Here is a 19,107-nt window from a genome sequence, read left to right as displayed (position 1 = left end):
TTATACACCTAACTAAACCTTTCAATTCAGCCTACACAATGTCTGAATGTCTCCATTTTCTGCCTACACAATGTCCATGTAGCTACATTCTCTGCCTGCACAATGCTCATGTGCCTCTATTCTCTGCCTACACAATGTCCATATGCTTCCATTCTATGCCTACATAATGTCCATATGCCTCCATTCTCTGCATATCAATATGCCTACTTAAGATCCACTTAAATGCCTCTGTCGCATTTGGCTCCACCACTACTCCTGGAAGTGCATTCCAGGTACCTATTGCTCTCTGTGCAAAATAGAACACAAAACTTGTTCAGCAATCCCTATTTCAAAATGGGATAGAAGCTGTCCTTGAGCTTGGAGTTAGGAGTGTAGTAGTACAAGCCTGTATTTTCAGGCTTTTGTTATCTTCTGGCTGATGGGGAATGGGGGAGAAGAGAGAATGCCCAGTGTTGGTGGGGCCTTTGATTTTGTCAGCTGTCTTACCCAGGCAGCAAGTGGTGTAGACAGAGTCCACAGAGGAGAGGCTGTTGCTTTTAATGGAAAGAGCTGTGTTTTTAATTGATTGCCTCTTATCTTGTAACTATGTCCTCTTCATCTGAGACTCTCCAGCCAATGGAAACACTTCAGAATCTACCCTGTCAGCTCCCCTCCAGGACTGTGTATGTTGCATAAGGTCACCTCTTATTCTTCTAAACATCAAAGAATACAGACCCAAACTGTTCAGCCAGAATCCTGGAGAAGGTAAGCACTTGCCTCACTCCAGGCACCTCCTGAGCACTAGACCATCGAGAACTCCAACAGCATCAGATTCATGTGATAAAACCAGAGTCTTCTGAAATTGAGATTGAAGATCTTTTTTCAACCATAGACATTTCTTCTTTTAAAATGATGGTGAATCCTAGTAATTCACTGCCCATTAAAGTGGTAGAGGCTAAATTATTGGATATATTTAATGTGGTGTATGTAAGATACATATCTGACAAATTGATGATTTGAGGATAATGGTGTAGGAGGAGGTTGAGGCCAGTGTAGATCAGCCAGGATCTATTGAATGGTGGGGGAGGCTTGGGGACAAGTGCCCTTTCTTTATGTCAGTCTGAGGATGTCCAGGGAGGCTCCCCGGTACTGGAGAACAAGCCAAAGTCCACAGGAATTAAGGTGCAAGGTTGAGGGATGACAAGAGCAGGAGAAGGAAGACTGGCTGCACAGGCAGTAGGGAGCTCTCTGACAGCGAGATATTTTCTATATGAAGCCCTTTACATCAGCCCGACACTCCACACTAGTGTAGGAGTTCGAAAGTTGGGACACCACGTTACAGCTGTAGAAGACGTTAGTGAGGAAGTTTATTGTCATGCACTTGGTGGTAGAAGGAGAAAAATGCATAGAATATTTTCTTACCAGGGAGTGGATTTGGAAATTAGAGGTGCAAAATGACTTTGGAGTCTTAGTGCAGGATACCCTAAAGTTAAACTTGCAGGTTCATTCAGTAGTAAGGAAGGCAAATGCAATGACTAGAATGTAAAAACAATTAGGTTGGACCAGTTTTGGAATATCGTGTGCAGTTTTGGATCTCATATCAAAGGAAGGATGTGCTGGCATGAGAAAGCATCCAGAGGTTTACAAGAATGATCTTGGGATTAAAAGGGTTAATGTATGAGGAGCATTTGATGGCTCTGGGCTTGTACACATTGGAGTTTCAAAGAATGAAACCTATGGTATATTGAAGGGACTGGATAGGGTGGCCATGAAGAGGATGTTTTTGATTGTGGGAGAATCTTGGACCAGAGGGAAGTCATAGTCATAGTCAGAGTCATACTTTATTGATCGCGGGGAAAATTGGTTGGAAATTGGAAATTGGAAGAGTCTCAGAATAGAAGAATGAAGATGAAATTTGTTAGCTAAAGGAGGGTAGATCTGTGAAAGTCATTGCCACTTTGTTCAAAGTGGAGGTTGATAGGTTCTCGATTAGTGAGGGCATCAAAGGTTATGGGGAGAAGGCAGAAGAATGGGGTTGAAAGGGAAAATAAATCAGCCATGATTGAACATCTACGACCACAGGATGCTCGAGCACTCAGTGTCTCAAGGGAGCCAGGTTATTGGAGTTTTACTGTCAAGAGAATGCTACCCCAGGACCTAGCACAGACCCGAAGTGTGAAAAGGCCTCTTCATGTTGCTTTGAGATGAGTAGCGCAGATTGTAGATAATGCTGGGATGTTTTAAGTGGGAATGCGTTCTTGTGTTTCAACAGCCTATTGAGTTTTACGTACTTCCTGCACACTGATGCATATACACTCAGACTTTTTGAGACCTGCTTTGCAATCAGTTGTAAATTTCTTTTCAGGATAAACTGGAAAAATCACTCAGCTTCCTGCAGCAACAGATGGAAGAGGTTTTCAGGAGTCAGAATGAAGAGGAGGCAAATATGCTTAAACTCAAGGCAAGTTTTTGCGAAGAACGTACTCGAGTATTGATACATGGGACGGCAACTCACCATTTGTAACTGGCGATTCTGAAACAAGGCAAGCATATATATCACCAGTGGTTGGCAACTGCATTAACCACCCATATTAACAACATTCTTCTTCATGTTGACAGACATCAGATTTTGTCTTTGGATTCCTTTGGAGAGTTGTAGGGTTGCATTAAATGGGTCATTCGCCCATCTAGTCCATTCTTATGATACAAGCCCTTTACTAACACTCAGGTTAGGTACTTTCTCTCACTCAATCTTCCTCTAATTGTTTGCCCTCATTGCTTATCTTGATGCTCCCTAAATTCACCATGTTGTGGCCATCTCCAACTCCTCTCCATTCCCTAGGGTGAAAACCTTCTCCATTATTTCTCTTGGATTTATAACTGATTGTCTTATTTCTTCATGTTCTAGTTTTGGAGTCTACCAGATGGAGATATCTTCTCCATGTCAACCCTTATTCATGGTCCGAAGGGTCTGTGCAGGTGGTCCCAAGTTGAGGTGTTGGATTTTAATGTGCCCTCCAGATGAGTTTGCTCATGCATGCAAAGGGGTTGTTCTCTACATTCCTCTGGGGCACCCTGACCCAATACTCACTGCGATTTTACTTCCAGCTCGGCGTCTTGGTTTATTTCTATAGGTCACTCGCCTTTGCATCCCAGCACACTTCACTAACTTGGAGCCATTTCCCACTTCCTTTATACACCGTTAATTTTCCATGAACATCTCCTGCCCAAACCATATTTACAGTGGCCAGCAAAGTTGAATCTCTGGCACAGAGAAATTAATATTGTACTTTCTAAGAGGAAGTCTCATAGAAGTCTGGAACGTTTTACTTTTTTTTGTGGGGGGAAGCTAAATATGGACAGCGGGAAGTGTTTTTCCCCACAGTCATATTGGATGCATTTGGGCCTTCAAGGACTGTTTCCCTTTTCTAATTGGTTTTCGGGTTACTGCATTGAGGTTGGTGATCACGCAGTGGAACCCTCAGGGATGCATCAAACCACAGATGGCAACCCTTGTCTTTAATAGAGGGCCATGGCTCAACCAGTGCATCTCTATCTCCCACCATCTCTTTGGTGCTGCCTTCAGTGGTCTGTGTTGGCCTCTCTGAGTGTGTGTCCATAGAAGGCTGCTGGATACTTTCACTGGAGTAAATTCATTACCAAAATTTGCACTGGATTTCTGGTCATTTTCCTGTGAGATGATAGGAGCCCGGCTGGCTCTCCCATCACAACTGAGGTTGGAATGTGGGATAAAACCCAGTGGAAATTGCATGTCTTCTATTTTTCTCAATGTAAATAATGGTGAATGACACAACTGTTTATTTCACAGCTGGCCAGCCCCTTTACATCTGGGCACTTAAGTGTCTGTGTACTTGCACATGTCCACACGTCTCCGTGTGGGAAGTATGCGCATGTGTGGACACACGTGTGCAGGAATGGGACTACAAGTGTGCAACCAGCCTGCCCGGTGTATGTCAATGTGCACATGGAGTTTTGTTAATCAGTGTGTGAGATATGAACTTTGATGTGAGCAAAATTTGGGAGTGTGGGTTTGTGTGCACCCGTGCAGCATCTGACATAAATGTGCTTGTGCAGTATAAGAACTTCGTGTCTGTTCAAACATTTATGTAAAAGTGTGTGGATGATATGTGTGTACACATGCAAAATTAGGTGGCTGCAGATATATGTGTGTGTGTGTGTGTGTGTGTGTGTGTGTGTGTGTGTGTGTGTGAGTGAATGTGTGTTTTTATGTATGTATACAGTATATATGTGTGTTCATCTCTCTATGAATGTTTATGTGCAAGTGTATGTGTACACCTGTGTGAGAGTGTATGTATATGTGTGTTTACATGTGTGCATACAGTACAGCTTATGCATGTATGTATGTGTGTATGTGCGCGTGTTTGTGTGTAAACAGTATGTGTGTGTAAAGTCTTCCTGTTGAACGTGTTTGCCTTTGGAGTTACTGACCTTGAATACAAGTGAACCTTTCACCTTTCAGCCTGCACCCTCAGCATGGACATCTCCTGTGTAAGTGCACCGCGTAGAGAGTAGAGCTGGTCCATACATACCCCACGATACCCTTTGCTTCATCATAACCCATACAGACTTGCATGAGCCTTTCCTCAGGCACACATCAGAGTCAGACTGACGGAACCCCTCCCATTTGGTGAAGTTTTTCTTCCTGATACCAAGCTCTCATTTTAATGGAATTGGCTATAGTCTTGATGTGGGAAGCATATGGAGTTAGGATGGATTGAACTGGTTTACTTACAGATTAACATGGGGTGATGAGTCTCTTACCATAGCCATCAGAACAGGTCACCATAGGAAAGATGCTGTGTTTGAATTGGTTTCCTGTGGTATTTGGGAGGTTTGAACAGTTAACAGCAGTGATTAACTGTGTTTGAACAGGTTTCCTGTGCAAAGTGACCTAATCATGTAGGATGGATTCATTCCTGAACTGCACACACAAAATGCTCAGCAGGTCAGGCAGCATCCATGGAAATGAATTAAAGGTCGACATTTTGGGCCGAGACCCTTCATCATGAGTCCTAATGAATGGTCTTGGCCTGAAACATCAACTATTTATTAATTTCCACAGATGTTGCCTGACCTGCAGAGTTACTCAGGCATTTTGTGTGTGTTCCTCGGGATTTCCAGCATCTGCAAAATCTTTAGTGTTTATTTCTGAACTGGTTCAAATCCAGTTGGGTTGTATTGTGTGAGTTTACTTGGGTTTGTTTTGGGGACATTTAGTTCGTGAGCAGGTTATTTAAGTTTGTCTAATATGGTGCTGCATTAATGGACACTGTGCTTACACAGTAGCTAAGTTATTGGGCTAGTAATGCAGAGACCTGAGTTCAAATCCCACTCAACAGCTGAAGATCAGTCAGTAATCGGGAAGGTAACAAGAATCTCATCAAATGGTGACCACAAAACAGCTGAATTGCAAGGGCCCATCAATGCAATGTGCTATCTGTACCGATCTCCTGATCCCTTGGTGTGATTGAATATTGAAATCATCCAGCAAGCCACTCCATTATGATGTAAGTTGTTCTGTTAATGAAAGTGATGTACCACCACTTTCACAATGGCATTTAAGGATGCTGCTCTTGCCAATGAGATCCAAATCTCCAGAGTGGACTGAGGTAGGCTGGTTCAGAATCTCCCTGTTTGGTCATTGTGAAGTATATTATCCAAGGACAGCTCAAAGTGTCCCTGGATCTGTTTGAGCTAATTTGGTAACAGATACTCTCCAAATGGGTTCTTACATCGGTGTACTTCACAGTACCAGTTAGTCAGATTCCATACCAGTGGGCTTCAAATCTCCACCTTAGCATACTTCTTGGTATCAGTCAAAATTGAAGCAAGAGTCAGGTCTTCCACAGGTAACTCTGGTGGATAATAATTTAAACAGGGAAGAACTAGGAATACATAGTTCTCTATTCTTCCCATCCTTCGTAGCTCAGCTTAATCATGTTCTGTGTTTTAAGCAACAATTTAGCACTTGATAATTCACTGACGGCAGCCCGGTCAGAGTGTACAGATGTACATAGCCAGACTATGTCACCTGGGGATGAAATAGGGACATTGGATGTTAATTTTAATTTTCATTTGCGTCACTGTCCTCTGATACTAAGTTGATTCATTGCTGAAAGTGTCCAGTTTAAAGTGGGGTGGGGGGGGGGTGGCAGATGTTTTGGGTTATTTGCTGCCTGCTTTTTTTTGGGCTGGTCTCACTGTGCACTCTGATATGGTGGCCATTCACAGCTGCAGAGCATTCCAATGTATGGCCAAGTCACTGAAATCATATCACTACATTAGGTCAACAGACAAGGATGACACAGTCTGGTGTATTCCGCCTTCTATTTTACTCAGACAAAAAGCTTATTGATGTCCCAATGTGTATTCTGAACCCTCCATCTCTCAATCTCAACAGCTTTTCCCATCCATCTCTCCTGTCCTTCCCTCTCAACCCTGTTCTCCATTTCTCCTTCACTCTCATCACTTCCTTTCCCTTTCTGTTTAATCCCTTGCCCTCCTTTTTTTACCCTTCTCTCAGATTCTCTTTCTCTCTTGTCCTGTTCTCTCTTTCACGGAGATGTACAGCACAGAAGAAGACATTGTCAACCATCCAGGTCACATCAACAATCAAGTGCCCAGTCCCGTGTTTTCTCATCTCCCTATCTTTTAACACAGCACACTGAGCTCAACAGTGCAGGAACAAGCCTTTCAGACCACTCTGTCTGTGCTGACGATGCTAATCTATACTAATCCTATAATCCTGCATGTGGTCTGTACCCCCTCACACCCCACCTGTTCATGTGGCTCTCTGAAACATCTTATCTGCCTAACCACTAACCCTGGCTGCCTTTGCAGGAACCCAGCACTCTCTGTGTAACAAAAAAACCCTGCCTTTTTAAACATTTTCCACTCACTTGGGACCTGTGCCCTTTAGTATTTTGCATTTCCAACATGGGAGAAAAAGAACTATCCACATCTCTCTATGTCTCTCATAATTTAATAAACCTCTATCAGCTGTCCCCTCAGCCTCCAAAGCTCCAGAGAAAGTAGTCCAAGTTTGACCAACCTCACCCTGTAACTCTCTTTCTCTCCTACCTTTGTCTGTCTCTTTCTTATACTCTCCCCTGTTCATAATCAATTTCTTCCCTCCCCTCCTCATCCTACCTCAGACCCCATCTCTACCTTCTTCTCCAACCCTTTCCCATAACCTCCCCCTCTCTCCACTCCCCTCCCTTTCTCCAGTGAAATGAAAGGCACCCCACGCTACCTGGTCTTGTGTCGTTCTTTTATTATATATGGGTGGCTTACTTCAAAACGTAAAGATGATGTTAAACTTTTACCGATGTCCTCTTCTATCTGGTGAAACGCCAGGCTTCCTGGATCCATTCGGCCACACAAATATAATATACTGAGATACAGTAGATAGTTTGTCACCTTGCTGAGCTGCATCACTCTGTACAGCTGATTCAGTAAACCCCAGAGGTACTGAAGGACTTGGGTAATATCACCGGATACCATCCTTACAATGTGGCTGTTTGTCTGCTGTCTGGCTACCCCATGCCCTTCCTCCCCACTGGATTCTGCTTTGTGTGAGGGAAGCCACCTTGTCCACCACTTTTGCCCTAAGGGGTAAGCTTTCAGAAGACAGAGTATACGTCTCATCTCTTTGTCCTCTGTTTACAGAGAAAACTTTCTAAGCAGGTGGAGGAACTGATCTTTTGGGAATCCTGATTTGATTCTTTATCTGGAATAGGTGAACAAGCTCTGCAATAGAATCATAAGATTGTACAGCACAGAAACAGCACCTTCAGCCCATCTTCTCCATCCTGACCCAGATACCTATCTACACTAATCCCACCTGCCTGCATTAGGCCTATATCGATCTATACCTTTTCTAACCAGATTCCTGTCCAAATTACTTTTAAACCTTGTCAGTTAAATGTTGTAATCTGCCTCCACGACTTCTTTTGGCAGTTCAATCCATGTATGCGCCACCCTCTGAGTGAAATTTTAACCCCTCCGATTTCCTTTAAGTCTCACTCCTCTCGCCTTATGTTCAGTACCCTTAGGATAGACAGAGTTGTAGACTTCCCTGGCCTGGGAAAAAGACTATCTATCCTAACTACGCCCTTCAGAATTTTATGAGCTTCTATGAGCTCACCCTTCAACCTCATGCAATCCAGTGAGATCAGCCTTTGCTCATAACTCCAGCCCTCTATTCCAGATAACATCCTGGTGAATCTCTTCTGCACTCTCTCTATTGCTACCATATTCTTCCCATAGTGTGGTGACCAAAACTGTGCACAGTACTCTACATAAAGTACATCTGTGTGAGGAAAATCGAAATAGTGAGCCCTCTGTTCATTTTCAGCATGTTACAGACATCTGTACTCACTCCGGTTCAGAAGCCTGGGAGACTGAAACATACAGAGTTTTTACTGAGGTTGGCAGGGTCTTTGCAGAGTTGAATCACCTCAACCCCCCACCACCACCACTGGTATGTATGAACCGGGGGCCACAATCTCAAAGTGTCAGCCATCAGAAGTGTTCAGTTCTGGTCGACTCATTGTATGAAGGATGTGGAAGCCTTAGAGAGCGGGCAGAGGAAATCTATCAGGGTTAGAGGGCATATCTTATGAGGAAAGTTTGAGTGAGATAGGGCTTTTCTCTTTGGAGTAAAAAGGATAAGAGGTGACTTGATAGAGGTGTGTAAGATTATGGAAGGCATAGATAGAGTGGACAGCCAGCACCTTTTTCCAGTGGAGGCAAAGGCCAACAGAGGACAACATTTTAAGGTGAATGGGGGACATGTAGGAGAGATACCAGGGGTAAGGTTTTTTTTTACACAAAAAGGGTGTTAAGTGCCTGGATTGCACTGTAGGGGTTGGTGGTTGAGCCTGATAAATTAGGGGCATTTAAGAGACTTTTAGATAGGCGCATGAATGAAGGAAAATTTGATAATGGGCTGCGTAGGACAGAATGTTTAGCTTGATCATGGAATAGGTTTATATAGGTCAGCACAACATCATGAGCCAAAGAGTCTGCACTGTGTAATACTGTTCTATGTTCTAAGTGTGGCCACCCAGAGAATAGGGATTCTCCAGAATTCACCACCTAAGCAGGCCATGGGAGTTCAGTTTCTGAGTGTATTCAAGGGAATGTTCCTCTTCACCTGAATTTCCCAACTGAAGTACCGCTGCCTGTAATACCCGCTGGTCAATCACATCCTGCAAGCTACCTCAAGAAGAGATTTTCACAGCAGCCCTGTTAATAGCAGCGTTTCCATTCTGCACAAGCCTCTCCCTCAAACTCCCCCCACCAACATATCACAGCAGCCCTGTTAATAGCAGCGTTTCCATTCTGCACAAGCCTCTCCCTCAAACTCCCCCCCACCAACATATCACAGCAGCCCTGTTAATAGCAGCGTTTCCATTCTGCACAAGCCTCTCCCTCAAACTCCCCCCCACCAACATATCACAGCAGCCCTGTTAATAGCAGGGTTTCCATTCTGCACAAGCCTCTCCCTCAAACTCCCCACCAACATATCTGAAGTTTAAAGGATGCTGGAAACTCTCAGCAGGTCGGGCAACATCTTAGGAAAGAGAGGGTTAATGCTTGAGGCCAGTAAGCCACATGCATATGTATTTTCTCTCTCATGCATGTCATGACCTTCCCTTTCGATCCACCTCTACTGTTTTCCTCAGCTAACCCCATTACCACTACTGGGGACGAGGTATAGGACCCTGAAGACCCACACTCAATGCTGTTCCCCTCCACCATCAGAGCTCTGGGCCCTTGAACACTACCTTTCATGTGCACTATTATTTATTTATTTCATTTTGTGATTTATACCAATTTTATGTCTTAGCATGGTACTGATGCCACAGAACAGTAAGTTTCATGTCATCTAGGTCATTGATAACAAACTAGATCTCGTTGTGATTCTATTCCCTCTGGTTGTTTGACCACGGCTCGTGGATCAACAGCTGGAATATACAGTACAGCACATTTGGCCCACAACATCCGCACCAAACGTGATGCCACATTGTTTAATCTCTTCCATATTCCTCCACTCCTTACATATTCATATGTCTATCTAAAAGCCTTGTAAACACCACTATCATAGTTATTTCCAACACCACCCCTGGCAGCCCATTCCAGCCACGTACCACTCTCTATTTAAGAAAGACTTGCCCTACACATATCCTTTGAACTTTCCCCCTCTCACCTTAAATACATGCCCACTGGTATTAGCAAAAGGTACTGACTGCCTGTCTTAAAGACTACTGTCAGATCTCCCCTCAGCCTGAACTGCTGCAGAGAAAACATCCCAAATTTGTCCAACCTTTCCTCCAATCCAGGCAGCAGCCTGGCAAACCTCTTCTGCACCCTCTTCAAAGCCTAAACCTCCTTCCTGTAATGGGGTGACCAGAGCTCTCTAGTGCAGCCTAACAGCCCAAGTTCAACACAGCTGTATCATGACTTCTCCTGGATCCACTCCTGTGAGATCAGGCGCACTAAGCCTGGCCGAGAATGGTTAAGCAATTAGGTTGATTCCTTGGGTTTGTAGAAGTCAGATATTTTAGTTGGCCCAGACCAAGGGAATCTGCCCGTTGATGCACAGAATGAGGGGCAGGCGGGAAGCGATGCTGCAAATGGAAGACTGTACGCTTCCCATTGACCATATTAAACTGGGAGCCAGACGGCAGGACTTGGGCCTTGTGAGGGATGGCTGACGGGGAATCCAGCTGGCTCCTGCTCATTCTGGAGTCCTGCAAACCCAACCTGAGCCTTCATGCCTCTGAGATTTGACCTCGGGTCGAGGTCTGGAGCGCAGGCCCCTGCCTCAACTAACTGGCTCTTTGACTTGAACACAGAGGATGGCGGAGAGCCTGGGCCAGAACATCGCCGCTGAGTTCACCACCCTGCACCAGTTCCTCAACCAGGAGGAGGAGCAGATGAAGGGGAAGCTGAAGGAGGATGTGGAGCGAATCTCCCGGCAGCTGAGGGAGAATCTGCAAAGGATCACGGAGAAGAGGGCCTCCATCGAGCGCACCATCCTCGAGATCCAGGAGCGATTGAATGTGCAGGAGACCGCCTTCCTTGCGGTGAGGGTCCGGCTCAGCGGCACCTCCCTGGGCTGTGGGAGGGAGTGGTGGTGGTGATGGGGTGGGGGAGTGGTGTGGTGCTAGACTGGGCCGGTGAATAGGAGAGTCCCCAGTACCAGGCTCCCCCTCCGTACGCATCTCACTGGCTGAGCCGAGGGATCTGATGCTTCTCGCCCAGCTGTGCTGTGGAGTTGCACTTCAGGGGAGCAGTGGGATCTCTCTTAATGGCAGGCAGGTCCAGAGGGAGCAGGAAGACACTGTAACGGGATTTACTTCCCAGGGAAGGCAGTGACATCAGTCCCTAGTGGCACCTACGCCTAGAGAGAAATGGGATCATCTTTGATGACATTTTGGGATCAGGTCCAGAGGGGTCTGCTCCCAGAGGGATCACCGTTAATGGCAGGTCCAGAGGGATTGATTCCTGACATCACTTTGAGATCTACTCCCAGACAGAGCAGTGACATCATCCTTAATGGCACCTTAGGATCAGGTCCAGCGGCATCCATTCCTGACATCGCAGTGGGATTTACTTTGGGATCAAGTCCCTAATATCAGTTAACGATGAACATGAAATCTGGTGTGCTGGTCCGTAACACAATTGGAAGTAAAGCTTCCAACAAATCTGTCCCCGAAACCCCGCCCACTGCCTATCCAGCCCCGCGGACATCTCCAGCCACGCTCAGCGCCCCAGTACCCTGTACCCACTGTGTTCTGTGCCTCAAAATAACTCGCATGCCACAGGCAAGCCTGACCTCCTGGCGGGACTTTGACCAACTTCGCTTCTAAGTGAGTAGGCAGGGCTTGCTTCCAGCCCCTTCCTGGGCATCAGCAGCGTGCCCACTCACCCACTGAGCTGGTGTTTCCTGTTGGTCCTCACTCAGTAGAGGGCTACATGGGAATTCACAGCCTCCAGCCCTGTCAGGTTCTCCAGAATGTCTGTGTACGAGATGATAACAGTCTTTCTTTCCTTTTTTTTTTAATTGCTTCACACCCCAAAGGACGTTAAATCCCTGATCGAAAGGTAAGTGTGGTTTTTCAAAGTCCTGGTTTGTGTAGTCACATCAAAATGATTCATGTTAGTGAATGAATTCGGCATGTCAGTGATCCAGATAACTGTTGACCATTCTGGCACAGGTCAGAACGAAACGCAGCTCTGTCTAGAACCAAGGACAGATTGATGCGTTAGGTACTGTAAACTCCTTATGGGAAATCATGGTTAGGAATGTCACTGAGGTCAAATGGGCTATAGCTCACCGTGGATTCTGGTTAACTTCAGTGAACCTCACTATTTCCTTTGACTATGATTCGATTAATTTCATTATTGATGAACAGTTGGCTTTGGTTAACCTCGGTATTGCTACTTCAAGTCAAAGTCAAGTCAAAGTTGAGTTTATTACATGCATGCACAGGTGCAATGAAAAACTTACTTGAAGCAGTTTTGCAGGCAAGTAGCATTGGATAAGCAATGTTGGCAGGAAAAGCATAAATTATAAAATAAATCACATGATTAGAACAAGAAAAATCCCCTGGAGTGGTCACAGTGTTGCTACACTGAGGAAGAGATTAGGGTCATGCGGGGTTGGTTCAAGAACCGAATGGCTGAAAGGAAGTAGCTGTTCTTGAACCTGGTGATGTGGGCTTTAGGATTCTGTACCTCCTGCCCATTATGAGCTGCAAGAAGATGACGACTTGGATGGTCAGGATCTTTGATGCTAGGTGATCCCTTCTTAAAAATATTCCCAGTGAAGGGAAGGGACGTTCCCATGATGTATCAGGCTGAGTCCACTGCCTTCCACAGCTCCTTAAGTTCCGATACATTCAAGTTGCCGAACTAGACCATGCTAGGGTACATACAACAATCTATCTGTGCAAGTTTGTTGGAGTGTTTGGTGTTTGGCATGGTAGCGTAGTGGTTAGCCAATGCTTTTTAGTACCAGTGACCCTGGTTCAATTCCCGCCATTGCCTGTAAGGAGTCTGTATGTTCTCCCTGTGACCGCGTGGGGTTCCTCCGGGTGCTCCAGTTGCCTCCCACAGTCTAAAGACGTACGAGTTGGTAGGTTAGTTGGCCATTGTAAATTGTCCTGTGATTAGGCTAGGATTTAATTGCTGAACGGCGTGGCTCAAAAGGGCCAGAAAGGCCTATTCCATGCCATATCTCAATCAATCAACAAATAGACAAACAAGCCAAGCCCCCTTAAACATCCAAGAAAGTAAAGACATTGGTACCTCTTCTTTGTGATTGCATCTATGTGTTGGGCCCAGGTTCTGAATTGTTAATATATTAATGATTTGGATGCAAATTTAATGGTTAGGTGGCATAATAAATGCATTTGTAGAGGACACTGAAATTGGTGGGGTGGTGGACAATCCTGACCCCTGGTGCTGCCTGTGTGGAGTTTGCATGTTCTCCATGTGACAGCGCATGTTCCCCCTTCCCGGTACTCGCTTTCCTCCCACATCCAACAATGGGTACTTTGTGTTAACAGGATGTTATAAATCACCCTGTGGGTAAGTGGCTGGCAGGCAAGCCAGAGGAGAGGAGGAATATATCAGGTGGGATTTCTCTGACAGCTGGCATTGACTGGATGATCAAATGGCCCATTCTGCACCAGAGAGGCATGAGAAATAATTAAAGCAGTGATCTGTGCTTCTAAATCCAGCTTCGACCCATTCTCTCGTTAAGCCGCACCCAAGTACTTGTGAGCCAGTGTGGGGTTGGGGATTGGGCGGAGGGGTGGTAGTATATTCCTTGGTTGGTGTTGTCCGGTACCACGTGACCTTCCCTTATAACCCCTCCCCCCATCCAATCAACATGCAGGCACTGCGTATTGGCCAAGTGATTTAATGCTCCCTGGGATGAATACCTCCCCGTCCAAGTCCTCTCAGATGGAGATGCAAAGGGAAGGTGGACTGTTCAACTTTCAGTGTAAACTTTGTGTTCTTCCTAAGGTCCTATGTGAAGTTTAAGAAACCACCCGAGGTACCCCTCAATCTGCTCCTTGGGGAGTTCGGAGGTCCTCTGCAGCTCATCGTGTGGAAACGGATGTTAAAGGTCATCAGTCCAGGTGAGAGAACCCTGCCCATCCTTGGTTGTGACAGAACAGGACAGGTACATGGACAGGAATGGTTTAAAGGGACAGGATGCAGAGCTGGGCTGAGAAGTGGCAAATGGAGTTCAGTCCAAAGAAGTGAGAAGTGATTCACTTTGGAAGGTCAAACTTGAAGGCAAAATACAGGGTTAATGTCAGCATTCTTAGAGGAACAGAGGGATCTTGGGATCCACACCCATAAATCCCTCAGAGTTGCCACATAGTTTGGTTAAGAAGGCATCTGGTGTGTTGGGGAGTTGAGTTCAGGAGCCTCAAGGTAATGTGGCAGCTCCATAAAACTCTGGTTAAACCACACTTGGAGTACTGTGTTCAGTTCTTTTTGCCTCATTATAGGAAGGATGTGGAAGCTCTGGAAAGGGTGCAGAGGAGATTTACCAGGATGTGGCCTGGACTAGAGGGCATGTCTTGTGAGAATAGGTTGAGTGAACTAGGGCTTTTCTCTTTGGAGCGAAGGTGGGAGCGGGGTGGTGAACGGTGATGAGTATAGGATGACAAGAGGCATAGATAGAGTAGATAGTCAGCACCCTTTTCCCCAGGCAGCAGTGGCTGATACAAGAAGGTATTATTTTAAGGTTATTGGAAGAAAGTATAGAGGAGATGTCTGAGATCAGTTTAAATGAAAGTGGTGAGTGTGTGGAACACATTGCCAGGGTGGTGGTAGAGACAGATCCATTCTGGACATTTAAAAAAAAATAGAGAGCTGGATTAATAATGGGGTAGACTAAAAGGTCAGCACAATATCATGGGCTGAAGGGCCTGTACTGTGCAGTGCTATTCTATGTTCTATGTTCTGTATGGGCCAAATGCGGGCAAATGGGAACAGCACAGGTAGACAACTTGGTCGGCCTTAATGAATTGGGCCAAAGAGCCTGTTTCTGTGCTGTGTAACTCTATGACTCTAATTAGGGACAATAGGCTATGCAGCCTCACGAGCTGCACCACCAGTCATCACGGTCATGGCTAAATGAGCCTTGAAGTCACCCCGTACCCAGATATTAACCCACATCTATTTTGAATGGACTGAGTGACTCAGTCTCACAGTCCTTTGGGATCGAGAATACTAAATGCTTGCACCCCCCTAGAGGCGTTTCTCACCACCTCAGTTCTAGATAGCCCACCCCTTATTCTGGGACTGGGACTCCCGGCCCTGGATTCTTCAAGAGGGGAAACTCCCTACTTGCTTCTACAGCTGACCCTTCCCTTCCAGATTCCTCTGAGTTTCAGAGAGATTTTCTCTCATTCTTCCCAACTCTAGAGAATACTGTCCCAGTTGTGTTTTTATTTTTTTTATATATACAAAACTATAAACATAAAAATATAAATATACAAAGAAAAACAGTGCAAATTCAGTACAGTGTCTTATAGCCAATGGTTCAGTAGTGTTAACATTTTTTAAAACCATTACCTTAGGGTGAAACACCATGTTAACGTATCAGGGACTTCTCCACCCAACTCAGCTCCTCCACGTGTGGTAGCGGAAGGAGATTAGATTGTGGTTCATCCCCACAGAGCCGGAGGATTGGTGACACTAAGCTTCAAAGTGGCCCTCAATATGTACTCCTGCACCCTGGAATATGCCAGTAGGCGGCATTCCCTTATCGACATCTTGCTATGCTGGAAGACCAACAAGTTTCGGGCAGAACAAAGGGCATTTTTCACGTGTTGATGTCCTTTCAGCAGCCCTTGACATCTCAGTTTACTCTAGAGTCCTGATGAAGGGTCTCAGCCTGAAAGACACACTGCTACTCTCCTTCATTGATGCTGCCTGACTTAATGAGCTCCTACAGCATTTTGTATGTATTGCTCAAGATCTCCAGCATCTGCATAATAGCTTGTGTCCGGTCTACTCTATATCTCCTTATATGGGAAAACCTTGCCACCAGTGGAGTGAAACTTCATTGCACTCCCTCAATGGCAAGTGTAACTTTCTTACACTAGAGTTGATCTTTTCCACGCCTTGTGGCGCATCGGGCAGCAACCTTTCCATTTCTTCAGCATTTTTGTCTGTTTCTTACAAGGCCGAGTTACTAGCTCGATGATGGAAAGAATGCAGGGAACCGGCCAGATTCAAAGCTGGGACCACTCGCCTCGAAGTCCGGGGTGGATCCCACTACACCACCAGCCAGCTAAGCTTTCCACACTAGGGAAACCAAAACTGCACAATAAGGCCTATGTCAATGCAATAAGGCATCAGTACTCCTCAACTCAAGTCCCCTTGTAATGAAGACTGTCATACTGAGCCCACCTTTCGGGATATATTCGGTGGACTTCAATCATCGCGAGCACTTGCTTGTTTCGTTGAGCTGTGGTGAGGTTTGAAAAGAGCTCATAGCCTTTCAAGACTTTTTGGCAAGCTTCATTAATAAAAATTGATTACTGTAGGCACTTGGCAAAGGCCAATAAGAAGCAAGGTTTTAGCGGAGCGGCCATTATATAGGTGGAGTGGTCAGGGTTTGGCTCAACAAGAGATAGAAAAGTCAAGTAAAAAGGGAAGTGTTACAATAGTAATGATGGAATTCAATATGCAGGTAGATTGGGAAAGTCAAGTTGATGCTGGATCCCGAGAGAGGGAATTTGTAGAATGCTAATGAGCAGCATGTGATTGGGCCCATTAGGGGAAAGGCAGTTCTGGATTGGGTGTTGAATTCAAGATTCAAGATTCAAAAACCTTATTGTCATTCTAACCATAGATCAGCTCTGCAGGGCAGAATGAGACAGCGGTTCTCAGGGGCAGTGCAATCATAACATAACAAACGCAACACTAAATAATAAACATAACAATAAATAGTAAAACACAACAGCCACATGTCAGTTAAAATCAGTTATAAGTGTCCATTGCAAGTTAAAAGTGTCCAAAGCAGAGTCAGGTGGAGCAGCTATTCAGCAGTCTGACTGCCTATGGGAGGAAGCTGTTTAGTAGCCTTGTGGTTTTAGTTTTGATGCTCCTGTAACGTTTGCCTGATGGCAGAAGAACAAACAGTTCATGGAGAGGGTGTGAGGGGTCTTTAATGATGTACAGTGTCTTCTGGAGGCATCGACTCTGAAAGAGGTCTTGGACAGAAGGTAGGGAGACCCCAATAACCTTCTCTGCTCCCCTAACCACCCTCTGCAAGGCTTTTTTGTCGACAGCAGCTGGAGTACCAGGTTGTGATGCAAAAGGTCAGCACACTCTCAACCACGCCTCTGTAGAATGTAGTTAAGATGTTAGTGGGGAGTGATGCTTGTTTAAGCTTCCTCAGAAAGTGCAATCTCTGCTGGGCCCCTTTCACAATTCCAGTGGTGTTCCTGGTCCAGGTGAGATTGTCCGAGATCTGCACCCCAAGAAACTTGATGTTTTCCACTCTCTCCACTGTGGAGCCGCTGATGCTGAGGGGTGTGTGCTCAGGCAGAGACCGTCTGAAATCGACGATCATCTCCTTGGTTTTGGTGACATTAAGCATCAAGTTGTTATCCCTGCACCAGCTCGCTAGGTGTCTGACCTCCTCCCTGTATATAGTTTCATCATTTTTGCTGATAAGCCCCACCACTGTGGTATCATCTGCAAATTTAATGATCAGGGTCTCCTTGAATCTGGCTGCACAGTCATGTGTGAGCAGTGTAAAAAGCAATGGGCTATGCACACAGCCTTGTGGGGATCCAGTGCTCAGTGTGATGGAGTCAGAGATGTTCCTACCAACACAGACTGACTGTGATCTCTCTGTCAAGAAATCCAGAATCCAGCGACACGTGGCAGTGCTAAGGCCAAGCAGCGACAGCTTCTCCACTAGTCTCTGTGGGATGATGGTATTGAACGCTGAACTGAAATCAATGTACAGGATTCTGGCATAAGTGTCTTTGTTGTCTAGGTGAGAGAGAACTGTGTGCAGTGTGGTGGATATTGCGTCCTCCGTAGAGCGATTGTGTAAAGAACCAGATTTGATTAGAGAGCTTAAGGTAAAGAAACCCTTAAGAGGCAGTGATCATAATATGATAGAATTCACCGTGCTGTTTGAGAGGAAGAAGCTAAAGTCAGAAATATCATTATTACAGTGGGGTAAATGGAAATACAGAGGAGCTAGCCAAAGTTGAATGGAAGGGGACATTAGCAGGGATGACAGGAGAAAGTGCAGGATAGATGCATCCCAAAGACGAAGAAGTGTGCTAAACCCATGGCTGACAAAAGAAGTCAAAAACAGACTAAAAGCAAAAGAGAAGGCATATAATATAACCAAAAAAAAATAGTGTGAAGTTGGAGGATTGGGAAGCTTTCAAAAACCGACAGAAGGCAACAAAAAATCCATAAGGAGAGAAAAGATGAAGTATGAAGGTAACCTAGCCATTATGGTAAAAGAGGATACAAATTTCTTTTTCAGATACATAAGGAGTAAAATAGAGGCGAGATTAGGTATTGCACTGCTGGAAACTGATGCTGGAGAGGTAGTAATGGGGGGAGAAGGTAATAGTGGACAGACTTAATAAGTATTTTGCATCAGTCTTCACTGTGTAAGAAACCAGAAACTCAAGAGTCTCAGGGGGAAGAAGTGAGTGCAGCTAGCGGTGTTTCACAAGGGTTGGTGTTGGGACCATTTCATTTCACAATATATGTCAATGATATGGATGTTGAAGTTTATGGCATTGTGGCCATGTTTGCAGATGATACGAACATAGGTGGAGGGGCAGGTGGTGTCGAGGAAGCAGGGAATCTGAAGAAGAACAGTTTGGGAGAATGGGCAAAGAAATGGGAGATAAAGTACAGTGTAGGGAAGTGTATGGTCATGCACGTTGGTAGGAGAAATAAAGGCATAGACTGTTTTCTAAACAGGGAAAAAAATCAAAAATTCTGAGGTGCAATGGAACTTGAAAATCCCTGTGCAGAATTCCCTAAAGATTAACTTACAGCTTG

The 19,107-nt window shown here is 45.2% G+C and overlaps 1 protein-coding gene across 1 annotated transcript in view; it reads left to right on the top strand.

The window, feature by feature from the left end:
• LOC140198436 (zinc-binding protein A33-like) overlaps positions 1-19,107 on the top strand; it is a 35,020-nt gene that overhangs the window by 4,526 nt on the left and 11,387 nt on the right. The window contains exons 2-5 of the mRNA XM_072259526.1: positions 2,345-2,440; positions 10,884-11,114; positions 12,113-12,135; positions 14,065-14,180. Coding sequence (XP_072115627.1) covers positions 2,345-2,440; positions 10,884-11,114; positions 12,113-12,135; positions 14,065-14,180 — 466 coding nt within the window. The remainder of the gene's footprint in view (positions 1-2,344; positions 2,441-10,883; positions 11,115-12,112; positions 12,136-14,064; positions 14,181-19,107) is intronic.

Source organism: Mobula birostris, chromosome 5, assembly GCF_030028105.1.
Source record: "Mobula birostris isolate sMobBir1 chromosome 5, sMobBir1.hap1, whole genome shotgun sequence".
Classification (NCBI taxonomy): Eukaryota; Metazoa; Chordata; class Chondrichthyes; order Myliobatiformes; family Myliobatidae; genus Mobula; species Mobula birostris.
The sequence above is the reverse complement of the archived record's forward strand: the minus strand, read 5'-3'. Positions and strand labels throughout refer to the sequence as shown.